Source organism: Lithobates pipiens, unplaced genomic scaffold (assembly GCF_037356315.1).
Source record: "Lithobates pipiens isolate NorthernLeopardFrog02 unplaced genomic scaffold, aLitPip1_a1.2 Scaffold_18, whole genome shotgun sequence".
In the NCBI taxonomy this organism is placed as follows: domain Eukaryota; kingdom Metazoa; phylum Chordata; class Amphibia; order Anura; family Ranidae; genus Lithobates; species Lithobates pipiens.
In genome coordinates, this window is record NW_027507758.1 from 270,451,329 (window position 1) to 270,466,321 (window position 14,993).

General features: G+C 40.4%; 1 protein-coding gene across 1 annotated transcript in view; it reads right to left on the reverse strand.

Annotated features, from left to right (window-relative positions):
* RNF217 (ring finger protein 217) overlaps positions 1-14,993 on the reverse strand; it is a 129,718-nt gene that overhangs the window by 44,595 nt on the left and 70,130 nt on the right. Inside the window, exon 2 of the mRNA XM_077486953.1 lies at positions 1,960-2,193. Coding sequence (XP_077343079.1) covers positions 1,960-2,193 — 234 coding nt within the window. The remainder of the gene's footprint in view (positions 1-1,959; positions 2,194-14,993) is intronic.

Sequence of the window (14,993 nt, forward strand, 5' to 3'; positions counted from 1 at the left end):
ATTTACATTGTGATCAGCCGTGATTGGACAAGGCTGATCACGTGGTAAAGAGTCTCGGTCGGAGACTCTTTACCGAGATCGTAGTTGCCGGGTGTCAGACTGACACCCTGCAACAACGATCGCCGCGATGCGCGCCCCCGGGGGGGGGGGGGGGGGCGGCTCATAATCCTGATCACGTCATATGACGGGGGGGGGGTCATAATCCTGATCACGTCATATGACGTCCGGTCAGGATTATGAAACCACTTTGCAGCCGTCAATTGCCTATAGGGCGGGCGGCAAGTGGTTAAAAACTTCTTCCATGTGCGGCTGGCGTCTGACGCCATTAACACACCCCCCACGCTAATTACGCCCCCATCTTTCAAAAGAAAGCATTTTCCCACGCGAGCCGCGGACTTCAGATGCCTTGCAAACAGCTGATATGGCAGCGAGGGGGGGGGGGGTAAAAATCACCACTGAGCGGCCACGCGGTTTGTTATTTATTTATTTTTTTTAAGGAATGCTTTTGGCATATAGGTCTCCCAAATGGGTTCATTTCAACATTGGGGGCGCAGGAGGAGAACCAGTTTCCCCTTTTCTTACTGGAGGATCAGCTTGTTGTGGCCAGAGGAGAGGAGGAAATGAAGGCTTCTGACACAGCGCTGTTTCCAGCATCAGGCGATGAGTGCTCAATATAGCCCCCAGTGGAGACACATAGGCATGACAACATTATAACTTAAAAGGAGAAATTCATAAGAAAATCTCCACTTACCTTTCCTCGCTGCAGGGTTATCTGAGATAAACCCAATTTTCACCCTTCAAGGTGGGCTCCGAAACCTTCAGGAACAGGGGAACCTAGAGGTTACCCACAAACCTGGACCTGCAAAAGCACCCTGCCAGTAAAACTTTATGGTCTTACTACCAAAAATCACTGGATCCCAGGGGCCAGCTCTCTAAAAAGAGAAGCATTCACAAGCAAAACCTTGTTTCTTCGGACACGAGGCCCGGGTACCATTCCTTAGGCGCATGAAAGGAGACTGAACAGATCCGGTCAGCATGGCTAGCCCCAGCAAGGATTGCTTTCAATGGAGCTCAGCACAGCACATCTTTACTTGTGACCAACACCTTAGACACTGGCGAAAAAACTGAGGACTCCCAGTAGTGGAAGGGGTTATATAGGGAGTACACTTCTAGCCTTAGGGCGTGCCAGTGTCCATCACCTATCAGTGGCCCTATAACCCACATCGTAATTACTATGGCTCTGTGTCTCCTGATGTTTGAAAATAAAATGGAGCATTTAAATGAAATGTTCCTATATGAAAATAAAACCTTAAATAAACTGGATTGGTATGAATTTCAGTGACAGTGCATAGGTAGTATGCAATGTATAGTTATGTAATTAATTTATACTACATTAGGCTCATTTACTATATTATGTAAGTGCTCCACATACTTAAACCTTTCAACATGCTACAGTTAAGTCAATAGGTTGGTATGCTAAAAATGAATGTGATCCCTTCATAATCCTAAAGGGAATGTGTTCAGTTTAGTTCTAAAGAAAACCGAATTCAAAATCAGGCCGTTTCTCTTGTGGCTACACAGACCAGCTAAATCAAACTGATGCCTCAACATTTATTCTTGATTTTTTAATATGCTATAGTCTTGTCTCTCTCAGTGTCAAATCTGTCGTGTGCTTTTCCCCTTTAAACGTTCATAAAGATGACATGAGAACAGATGCATTTTATAGAAAGGTGATTAATGATGTCAAGATCTATAAAAAAAAATAAACTGAAAACCATAATATAAGCTAGGTATACAGATGGTATTTAAACCTGTTTAGAATTATTTAGCCTGTAATTAAACATTTTTTGATCATTTCCAAGGCACTTCCCCTGAAATGAAATGGCTGTTAATGCCACAGTAATCCGTGCCCTACTTTTAGGATCACTAATCTAAGTGTCATTGGCTACACATGCTCACTTTGAACTTGCTCTCGGCTTTGGTCGGTGTTGGAATGTGACTCTTCCTTTTAAAGGTCGTAAAGTGCTTGCACTGCGGGCAGGGCTTGGTGCTGGAGTCGATGTGGCTAAGTTCCAGGAAGTACTTGTACTTGATGATGTCATCATGTGGCAGGCTGTATAAGATGGTGGATTCATCCAGATGTTTATTGCACTCGGTTATGGGGCATTTAATCTCCACTTGTCCAAGTTGCACCTGTGAAGTCAAAACATCAGATGATGTTAAAATACCCATTTATGGGCTTGCAAACTTCAGGCAGATAAAAAAAAAAAAAAAAAAAAATTGGTTATGCATTTATTTAAAAAAAGTACATTTATATTTAATTACCTGAATCGGATTTGTAATCCATTGTTACAGAGCATCTCATACTGGGAGAGAGTGGGGCAAAACAAATAAAATACAAAGAGAAAAGAATACTGTTTTATACAGGTATATGGTACAACAGACACACATCATGAACATGAAATGTTGGGGTATCATACACTTTGAGGCTAAAATAGATTACATTGTTGTTTTTAGGTTTAGAAGAGCTTTAGAGTGGTATTCCGCAAAAAAAAAAAAAAGTCAGCAGCTACAAATACTACAGCTGCCGACTTTTAATCAGACACTTAACTATCCCAGGGTCCAGCTATGTGGGGGATCGAAGCCCCGCTAATCTCCCCCTCCGATGAGCGGCGCCAGCATTTTAACTGTGGGCACCCACTGCCCATGCGCGAGCCGTGACTGGACACACAATTATCTGGGACCTGTCACATGTCCCAGATGACTGACAAGAGGGAGGTGGGAGAGGCGATCTCCCTTCCTGTGCCGAGGGGAAGTGACATCAGGAGCCCAGGTGGCAAAGGAGGCAGACTACGAGGGACCCCCTAGCAACAGGCATTTAGAGGCGTGTGTTAAAAAAAAAAAAATTTTTAGATAGAGATTATATATATATATCTGGAAGACCCGGCGCATCACAGATCGCGGTAAACAGCCGCTGGTAGCGGGCGTTTACCATGTGATCGCTCAGTCAAAAGACGGAGTGATCACTTGTAAACAAACTGGCGTCATGTCATGAAGCCGGTTCCTCCCTCCCCTCTCTGTACCGCTGATACAGTGTGAGGGGAGAGGCGGAGAGATTGTAGCAGCGCTGAGGGCTGGATGTGTAGTGCCTGCAGTGCTGCTCAGCGCCAACACTCTCGCCATAAATGTTAACAGAAACAAAGATTTTTTTTTTTACCAAATTTTCTGTCTTGATTTATAGTGCAAAAAATAAAAGAACCAGCAGTGATTAAATACCACCAAAAGAAAGCTCTATTTGAGTGAAAAAAGGACAACAATGTACAGTGTTGCATGACTGAGTAATTGTCATTCAAAATGTGAGAGCACTGAAAACTGAAAATTGGTCTGGTTAGTAAGGGGGTTTAAGTTGTCAAGTGGTTAAGTAGGAAGACTAGATTATTGCAAGGATCTACAGAGCTCTTTCAACTGACTAATCGAATCTACAAATCCCTACATTTAAAATAATATCACACATACGCAAGTACAAGAAAGTGTAAGAGAACATAAAATGAAAAAATGAAAACCCTGCCAAAATAATTCAAAATAGGCACTCACTGAAAATACACAATGCAAACATGGCAGTCATACATAGCAACTGGCTAAGATCAATTCAACTCAGTCAGTTGGTAATTTTCTCAAAAAGCAGTTGCAAAAGTGGTCTGCTGCTAACCAAGTCCTAAAACCAGACAGGATTGGCACTCATAATCCTACGTCAGTCTTAAATGAAAATGTTGCATTACTAAAACAAATAAAACTATTAAGAAAAAAAAGAAAAAGAAAAAAAGTGCATGCAAACTCATGCACAATTCTGTTGTGGATTTTACAGAGGTCAAACTTTATCAATGTTGACTAAAGAACGGTGGTGTTGTTTTGCATGACACAGCCTAGTAAGAACTGGTGCAAGCCTAAGCAGGCAACTTGTGACCCGCCGATGTCCTGTTTTAATCTGTTCAGTTTATGTTAAATTGACATACGACTGACAATTTCAACCTGAAGTATTTTCCTCGGAACAGACTGTCACAGAGCAGCAGAGGTTTAAAAGCTTAGTCATACTTAAATTACATTACATGCAAATACACAAAAAAGGGTTCAGTGCCAGCTAGAGCAGCACACAAACCAATCCAATGAACGAGGATCTAATTATTCAGTACAGTATAAATAGACAAATTACAGGTAAAATCTACTATGTGTCATTGCTTACATAAGAAGCAAGTAACACATCATATGTCAGAATTAAAACACCAATGACTTGTGTTACAGGAGCTCGCCCTATTCAAGAGATCATTCACTGGTGTCTTAAAAATAGACCTCTCACATTGGTTAACAATGTTATTTATAGCATTGCTAATAGTGGTAGTAAACACTGTTTGTACACTTGTACCAACAGGTACGTTTATAATAAAGCTTACCTGTGCCGCGTCCCTGACTCCCATGCCCATGCCCCTATTCGAAAGGCCACCGCTAGTGAACCCAGAAGGAAGACCGGGTGAAAATGGAAGCCCTGTTGGCACTAACAGCTCTCTGCTGGAGAGCTTTGTTTAAAGGTAAGTTACACAATTAGGCCTCTTGCACACTGCAGCTTGAAAAAGCTCAGTACGGCTTTTTTTTTTTTTACTGAGCTAAAATACGGCCCAAACAAGCGCCACACATTCCTTAGTAGAAAAATCTGCATGTTTGCTCAGTAATTTACGCTTCAAGCAAATTCTCATTTGCATATTATACAGAATAAGAATGCGAGAATAAGCTTGTGTGAAATTGCACGAATGCATATACGTGAAAATGCAAATGTGTACAAAAAGAAACACCTAAAATCTGGAAAAGCAGATGCTCAAACAGGGGTATCATGTGCAAGAGGCCTTAATCTGGTTGGAAAAAAAATAAAAATAAAGTACACCAGTCCATCCAACAGAGAAAAAAATAAAACCCCCAACACCCTCAAATAGAAAACCTCCATATACAATATCCAATACCCATAGTTGATCCAGAGGAAGGTAATAATATGCCTACCTCTATATGCAATGTATGATGCATACTAACACATTAGGACATTAACTTGGGAGGGGAGAGTTGTTTTTTTCTCCCTTTAAAATTTTTAACTCCACTTTCGTGGGGGAAAATAAATTGCAAATAAAGAAAAAACTAATTATGGCTTATAGAATTGTGACAAGTCATATTGTAAATTGAATGTTTGTTTTTAAAAATGACCTTTCCTTTTTAATATGCAGCCACTCTAATTTTCTGAGAATGCAATGTAATATGGCTACCTGGGGTTGTTCTGTACACAGAGTGTGTACTGACAACTCCCCAGAAACATTTTGTGATTGGCTCATCAATTTTCCAAGAAGTTTGCTATAGTGCTATAAATAGCGCCCGCAAAGAGCCTCTCCTCTCACTCCAGTGTGAAAGCAAGAGGGCTTTCACACTGGAGCGGTGCGCTTGCAGGATGGTAAAAAAAAAAAAAAAGAAGTCCTGCAAGCCGCATCTTTGCAGTGCTGCAGGAGCGGTGTATAAACCGCTCCTAAAGTGCCCCTGCCCATTGAAAATGATGGGGTAGCGTTGGCAAACCCGTCGCTGCAGCGGCGCTTTGCAGGCGGTCTTAACTCTTTTTCGTCCACTAGCAGGGGTTAAAACCTAAGAATAGCGCAGCTTTACTTCTGATGCCCGCCCCAGTGTGAAAGGCCTCTTAAATGCAAGTCAGATTTCAAACATCCCTGAGACAAGTCATTTTTGGTGAGACACTAAATTATGAAACCATTCCCATTAAACCCACTCAGCACAGAGGAGCATACAGGGGTTACTTCAGAATAACAAAAAGGTAGGAAATTGCCAAACAAAGGTTGTTCTAATCCTTGCAATGTACATAGAACACCCAGAGGGGAATCTTTTTTCCTCAAAAGGAGTTACCCTTTAAGCAAGTTTACTACCGTTTAAAGAATGTCAGACTTTATGAAAAAGTCACATTCTCCAGACTACTGTAGAGAAATATGTGATATAAAAATGATATCTATAGTTCTATTATTTTCTTCCAATCTATCCATCACACACTTCACCATATTCTATCCCCCATTCCCCACACTACCAGCATCTAGTAAAAACGTGACCCACAGTTTTTTTTTAGTGCGACGCTAAGGCCTGATCACTATGGGGAGTAGTGTGGATGATGCTGCATCCACTGTAGGAGTGCCAGCAAGGAACGGAGCTCGTCCCAGCTCCTGTAGTTACTGGAAGCTAGAGAGGAAAGATCCCTGGTGCCGGGCATCCATAGAGTCCTATGGTGGTACGAGAGAGACAAGCTCAGCCTGGGCTCCCGCCAGACCATGTCCAACATGTCGTTTCTCTCCCCCCCGGAGATTAGTCATGGGGATCTAGTAAAAGGCTCTGGGTGGATTTTATATTTAACAGGCCAATACAACGCTCTTAAAAATAAGGCCATCATAAAAAAAAAAAAAAAAAAAATGTAGGGCACTGAAATGCATTGCATACTTACATTGCCATTCATTGCCTAAAAATGTTAGAAACTTACATAAAGCTTTACTTTTTACTAAATGCCACATTTACATGAAGTATCAAAGGAAGATTAAAACAGTTAAGCAAGTCTCATGAAATAATAATTAGCAAAGCTTTTGTTACAGGTTGGACATTTCAGATGTACTCCAGGTAATAAGAGAACGTCTGAAAACAAGCTATTACAAGCTGTTAATCTCTTTGAGCATAGCAGTGACAGCCAACTTGTGTAGACAGGTGGGTTTAATGAAACCGATCATTAATTACCGCTATGAATCCTCCTGGCAAGAGCCTGTTACTAGAAGCTTACTGACTTTTCCCCGTTCATCTGTAAAAGTAACTGAGTATCACAAATACACCCTAGTGAAAGCCCAGCTTTACGGCCTCGTGCACATTGGGCATAAAAAAAATGCTGCGTATACAGGCATTTGGCATTTTTTTTCTTTACATTTGTAGAAGCAATTCTATGTTAGCTTATGTGTCCATGCACATTTGGACGTTTACATACAGATTTATAGAGAAGCGTTTACAGGCTGAAAAAAAAAAAAATACCCATCACAAGTGCATTTTTGAGAGGAGCTTCTGGGCAGGATGTGCATAAATGTTCTAGCCCTCACCATAATTTCAGCACTGCAACTATGCGAGCTATGGTTCACATACACAGAAGCCATGTTGTCGTTTATCCACCCTCCTCCTTGCCCGCTTATCCATTCAGAGAAAGCCTTGTATCTTGTAAATGATTCCTACAATATTTTTAAAGGAAAGCTTTACGTGACACACAAAAAAAAGTAGGGTTAGAGCAGGGCTTGACAAACCCCAGGAGCCAGGTCACCATGTGCGACCAGAAGTTTTGAGGCTGCTGCTCAAGTGCCCCCCACACCGCACGTGCCCCCCTCCACCCCGCTATGCATCCCAGACTCCGCTTGCCCATCTGTGGGCCCGGGAACCTGCTTAGCGGGTGCTGCCAGGTAGAGGAAATGGGGAGGGAGAAGAGCAGACACACGTTCCCCCACATATAAACATACAAATGTAAACACACCCGACGGGGGCATGTCAGACCAGGTCTGCTAGCTACATTGTGTATTAAAGCAGCAGTCTGGCTCTCCAACATGCTGCCATCACAGGGTATTTTAACCCTTGCGGCAGCACACTAGTTCAGATAAACAAAAACAAGTCTGCGTACTTGCGAAAATGATTTTAAATATTTTTTTTTATTATTAACATTCTTTGTTTTGAGAGCAGGGCAGCAGCTGGTGTGAACCAGCTTCATTCTTTTCAATATTTTCTAACCTGCTGATCAGGAACAATTACAGGTCAGCAATAGCTGCCTCTAGATTTTCTCAGTACATTAAATACAGAACATTATAAACAATGGAATACAATTACAATTGTTACAGCTGTTGAGTAGTTTCCCATATATGAATTTTCAAAACTGATCTGCGATGTATAGCCAAAAATGACCAACAAAAATGACTAGAATATCTACCCTTCTCTCTCGCACTTCTGAGCTCTGTTGTAGACTGCATGGCGTCACATTAAGATCTTATCCAGTACAGCTGCTGTGCCACAGTATGACAACCGAATCAGCTACCGCAAGAGTGATGCTGGAATGCATCTACAGAGTCCATCTGGAGGCAGCCACTAGTTCATATGCCTTACTAGGCACTCTATTCAGACACTTTCCCACAGCTAAGCACTCCCAAGGTGCCAGTCACTTGAAAGGACATCATTGTGCTCTTCTATCTACAGTACATTCTTGCATCAGTGGCTTGTTCTTATATATTATGAAAGAATGTATAGTTAAAAACAGACATCATAGCAATGAGATGATGTATATGCACATACCGTGCCTTGAAAAAGTATTCACTCCCCATTTTGTTATGTTACAACCAAAAACGTAAAAGGTATTATTGGGATTTTATGTGATAGACCAGCACAAAGTGAGACATAATTGTGAAGTGGAAGGAAAATGATAAAAATGGTTTTCAAGATTTTCTTACAAATAAATATCTGAAAAGTGTAGCGTGCATTTGTATACAGCCCCCCCAAAATCGTGTGCACATCCAGTTTACAACTGATAATGAGATCTGTCAGTACTGAGCAGGCAGGGTTAAATTGCAAACATTATCCCTCTCGGCCCCCACATTACATAAGGGATAAGCCAAGTAGAAGGTTTCAACAAGACGAAAATTAGCTTTTTTTTTTTTAATACTATCCAATAGGACATACAGTATAAAGTAGGCGTTATCCAAAATTGGCAATATATTTTCAATATATTTAATATATTTTAAAGAGACACTGTCGCCAACCGAAATGCAGACAGTGCCTTGAAAAAGTATTTATACCCCTTAAAATTTACCACATTTTGTCATGTTACAACCAAAAACCTAAATGTATTTTATGGTGATTTTATGTGATAGACCAACACAAAGTGGCACATAATTGTGAAGTGGAAGGAAAATGATAAATGCTTTTCAACATTTTTTAAATAAATATCTGAAAAGTAAGTCAATACTTTGTAGAACAACCCTTCACTGCAATTACGGCTGCAAGTCTTTTTGGGCACGTCTCTACCAGATTTGCACATCTAGAGTGACATTTTTGCCCATTCTAAATTGCAATATAGCTCAAGCTTTGTCAAGTCTTGCCACAGATTCTCAATTGGATTTAGGTCTGGACTTTGACTAGGCCATTCTAACATGAATATGCTTTGATCTAAATCATTCCATTGTAGCTCTGGCTGTACATTTAGGGTAGTTGTCCTGGAAGGTGAACCTTCGCTCCAGTCTTGCCTCTCAAATTTCAAGGGGTATAAATATTTTTTCAAGGTACTCTACAACCTAAATTCCAAAAAAGAACAATAGAAAATATATCAAATGTATAAACAGACAAAATATACCTTTGAGAAAAAAAAAATAAGGTAATTTTGATGGCAGCAACATATCTCAAAGTTGGGATAGCACAACAAAAAGACAGCAACGCGCAACCTCAATTCCAAGACGTTGGGACAGGGCCATGTTTACCACAGTGTAGTATCCCCTCTTCTTTAACACCACTCTGTAAATGTCTGGAACAGTTGCTGACATTGTGGGAGAGGAATGTTGTCCCATTCTTGCCTGAGCATATGCTGCTCTAAAACCTGGATACATCTTTCAGCACTGATGTACGTGTTCATGCGTATACACTAATGTGCCCCCATAACATCAGACATGCAGGCTTTTGAAATGAGCACAGATAAGCCGGGAGGTCCCTCTGCTCTTTAGTCTGGAGGAAGCAGTGCCCATGGTTGCCAAAAGGAATGTCAAATTTTCCACTTTGCAACAAACAGACCATTTTAAACGAGCTTTGGCTCAGAGAAAATGGCGGCGTTTCTGAATCATGTTCATATATGGCTTCTTCTTTGCATGATGGAGCTTTACCTTGCATTTTTGGATGGCATGGTGAACTGTGTTCAAACAGTGCTTTTTAGAAGTATTCCTGAGCCCATGCAGTGTTGTCCATCACAGAATCATGCCTGTTTTAATGCAGTGCCGTCTGAGGGCCCAAGGATCACTGGCATCCAATATTGGGTTTTGGCCTTGTCCATTGTAAACAGAGATTTCTCCACATTCTGGGAAGGTTTACATGATATTATGTACTGTAGATGATGATTTAAAGTCTTTAAAATTTTATGTTGAGGAACATTCTTAAATTGTTAATTTTTAGATGCAGCTTTTTACAGATTGCAAACCTGTACCCATCTTTACTTCTGAGACACGATTCTCTAATGCCTCATTTCCACTGAGCGGATGAGTTTGGGTTGGGTCAGTTTGGAAGGGTTAGAGTGGTCCGGCCTATTCAGGTGAGTGTTTCCACTGCAAGTCAGACCACCAAGGGCCATACGGGGTTTCGAAAAAAACCCTAGCGTGGCGTCACACTGATTGACAGACGTTTTTCTGTCTGCCAATCAGTGGAATGCATCTTACCTCCGCCCTAACCGTACCATACCATTTTCTATGGACCAACATCTCAAGCAGGACCCTGAATGGTGCGGGATGGTTCGGTTGTATGGGCTGCTTTCATAATGGAAACACTCAAAATAGAGTGCCGTACCAAACCAAACCAAACCACTCAGTGGAAAGGAGGCATTAGATGCCCTTTTGATGCCCAATCATATTACTGACCAGTTACCAATTAATCTAACCCTCTTTCCAAAATGTTCTTCCAGCTCTTCCTTTTTATTGCTACTTTGTTGGCTTTTTGATGACCTGTCTTTTTGGAGACATGTTGCTGCCATCAATTTCAAAATGTCCCCATTTGTTTCTTAAAATGGTACATTTTCTCAGTTTAAACATTTGATATGTTTTCTATTTTCTATTGTGAATAAAATATATGTTTATTAGATTTTCAAATCAATGAATTCTGCTTTTAAATAAGATTTTACACAGCATGCTAACATTTTTGAAATTGGAGATGTGATTGGTGCACCTGCTGATTTTTTCCACAGAGAAATACAGAAATTGAATAGAACTATAGACAGGGTGGTAAAGCACGCACCTAAACATACATCCGTTTACACAGAAGATTAATGGATTTTAACCATTAAGGTCAGTTTCAGAAAATATTCAAAGAAAAAAGAAAGAAAAATAACTGGTTCATTTGCACAAAGCTTTATCTGAATGACTTTACAGAAATCTAGGTAAGTAGCTATTCAGTTTACTTCACACTATAATTTAAAAGCAGAACTCCAGCCAAACAGAAGATAAAATAAATAGCTTAAAGCCATAATAAAGTCTTCAAAAAAAATAAATAAATAAAAAAATAAAAAAGGTAGGTCCCTGCAAGTTAATGTCATAATGTGCTAGTATGCTTTTCTTACGAACACTTTATGAAAGACTTGCCTTATAACCAAGCCCTCCGCTGCCATCTTGAACCGGTTTTGCTTCTGGGTTTGCAGCCTTTGGCTGTATGAATGACCAAGCCATGGTGACGTCACTGCCACACATGCACACTAGAGCCATGGGCCTGGCAGAGTGCTCTGAAGGGATGGCACACTCCGTGCGCACTCCCTTCAGAGTGCAGTGCACATTCACTGTAATGTCACTAGCTGCAGAAACCGTGAATAATCTTTTAAATGGAGCACATTTATGAGATATTCCTTGTACCTACAGTTAATCTTTACTATAACCTGTGGGTACAAGTCTCCAAGTGGTGTTTACTACCTCTTTAAGAGATACCATAAAGTCAGCTTTGGCTGCAATATTTACCTTCAATCCAAAGATTTCCCGAGCAGTACTTTTTTCTGCAACTAGAGGTCTTCAAACATATTCAACCAGCATAAATTTACCCCACTTCCTCTGAGCCCAGTTAGTTCTGGGTTTGCGCCAGCCTGTGACTGGACAGTGAACGAAAAAGCAGCAAAAATAAAAAGCTCATCTCTCTACCATGTTGTGTGGTCTTTCTATCAGCCATACAAATGATTAGCTTCTTGTGTTGCTTCTTCCTCCAACATCTGCTATATGGGGACTGCAACAGGTTGAAATCAGGCCAAATTCACGTGCACACACTCTGATTGTATTTACAAATGCATAAAATGATGCATTCATGATTAGTCTGTTTCTTCTAGATCTGTCTGGAGTTCAGATTTAATGAAATAGCTATAACATAAGACCAATATAGTCAATATGAACATTCCAAATTAAACCAATGTATATTAGACTTTGTTTATAGGGGTCATGCACACAGGCCCCTCTGACTGTATGCTATACACATACTGGGTATATTTCCCTGCCCAGGAACCAAACATGTTGCATGTGGCCACCCATAGGAAACAATAACTTTAAGCCCTTGTACACACGGTCGGACATTCCGACAACAAAATCCATCGGATTTTGTCCAAAATTGGTGTTGCATACACACGGTCAGACAAAGTTGTCGGAAAATCCAATCGTTCGTAACGTGATGATGTTATTTCGTTACGATGGGACTACATTCAGGCTAGTAGCCAATAGCTTTGGTCTAGGAATTTGATCTGAGCATGCATGGCACTTTGTCCGATCGGAATCCTCTACAAACGATCAAAGTCATGGATCATGTCGGAAAATTTTATAGCCCAGCTCTAAAACTTTGTCGGTCGGATATTCCGACGGAAACAGTCCGATGGAGCCCACACACAGTCGGATTATCCGACAACACGGTCCGATCGGGCATTTTCCATCGGAATGTCCGACCGTGTGTACAAGGGCTAAGTGTGTAAGCATCTGTACTTTTGTAAACACGCAAATGTGTATAGACATACAACCCTAGACTGCCCAAATTTTATAGCATACAGTCACAGACGCTAATGTATTGAGCCCTTATCACATATCCTCGATGAAGAAAATGCTGCTGGCAAAATAAGCCACAGTCCTGCTGTTTTTCTCAAATTAGCAGTAGCTGGATAAATTGAATTAGAAATGAAGCCTGAGTGTTTCAGGGATGAGATTGGGTAACAGACCATTGCTTATTATAAATAGTAAATGCACATAATCTCATATACCTTCCAGTGAACTGTCAGACCAAGAAGTCTTGGAAAGCTGCAATGTTTTTCGTATGTTAGAGTCTATGAGCTGCTCTAGGTACACTGAAACATGCCTGATGCTCAGCCAGGGGAAGTGGTGAACAGTTTATTAATAAGGTAGCGGGTCACTTTCTCTGACTGCCAATTAGAAGGGTTCTCATGCAGGGTTACTCTGGGGACCCGCCAGTCATAATACTTTTTTTTTTATGCAAGAGGTCTTAACTACTGGGCTGACGTTAATTGCCAATAGTGATGTTCACATGTTTAACTATGAGCCATTAAATAGTCGTCCTCTTCTGAGTCATGCACACAGGAAGAGCCAGAACACAGAAAATTACATTTATTCACAGTAGCAAACGCATAGAAAGGAGTCAATTATCTCATACTGGTTCTCTCTACCAGTCACCCAAAAACTGTGCAACTCTTTGTATAGGGCTTCTTCCTGCAGCACAGCTAATTGGACACATGCATCTATACTATCGAAAGCATTTTAGGATTACTTTTTTATATATATATATATATATATATATATATATATATATATATATATATATATATAAACATAATGATTACAAAATGCATGCTGAAGACAGATGGAAAATAATTATAAAATGGCTTTAAATGAATACACATAACTGCACTCAAGTGACTCCTGAACCACTTTTGTTTGTAATGTATATTCTTGACAATCACAAAAATTATAACACTGGAATAAACCTGGAATGATGGAAATGTGAATGTTGCCATTTTTTCCACAGTTTTTCTGAAAATGCTAGTTGCCCGGCTCTTACGATTGGCTTCAATGCATGGAGCCTCTGGCCTGGAAAAATTATGCAGTAAGGAGCCCAACTATATTCTGACTTTCCTACATCTATATCCCGGGTCAGTGACTGAAAAAGCCAGTGAAGTCTGCCTAACTAGCAAATTCCAAATAATGTCCGGCTTGTACAGAGGTTCCAAAGAATTCTCTTAAAGCAGTATTAAACCAAAAGAAAAAAATTATATTGCAGCTTACCAATTCCTAGATAAGGCGTCTGCACTAGTTTTATTTTTTAGGTTTTCTTCTATTTTCATATAAATCTAGTGATCCAGCCAGTAAGTCTGTTTTTCGAAAAAAATAATTCTCCTGCAAACATAGCAGTTACAGGGATGAGACAAACCATTTAAAGCGGTACTGGCAAGATCACAAGGTAAAAAACAAAAGGGAAAAAAGAAATAAAAAAAAACAAACACACACAAAAACTAATACAAACACCACATCTAATAATTGGTAAGCTGCAATGCATTACATTTTTGCTTTTGGATTTAATACTGCTTGAAGGCTGGTTTGCTTATAATGAAAATCTAGCCAAGCCAATCGTTTCCGCTGTAGGAGAAATAGGGCTGGATTCCTTTTCCCACTGCGGCTGTCTCAGACAGTAGTATAAACTCTCTCAACCAAGGTTCCTCCAGAGGTTGCTAGGGGTTCCTTGAGCAAAAGGACAATTTCTTCCTCACTTGCCACAAATGTAAAAAGCATTCTTCCCAGAGATCATCAATTTAATGTACCATGGGCTGCAAATACAAAAATTATTAGCAGGGGTTCCCTGAGACCGAAGAGTTATTACAAGGTTTCATCCATTTTAAAAAGTTTGAGAACGGCTGGTCTAGGATATTCGCAAGTAGATTCAGCCAAAATAGATATAGGTGTATGTTTATTAAACTGAAGTTTCTCAGAGGAAAATGATCTCCTCTGCAGCCGTTTTATGAAGCTGAGAACAGAGAAGTGTTTCCTCTGAAAACAGCCGAGAATCGATGAGTGTAAAAGTGGGTGGGCTCCTGTAATCTCAGCCAATCTGTTTCATAAACTGACACCATAAGCAGCAGAGGTTGTCTTTTCCACCAAGCCATTGATATCACCATATATTCATAT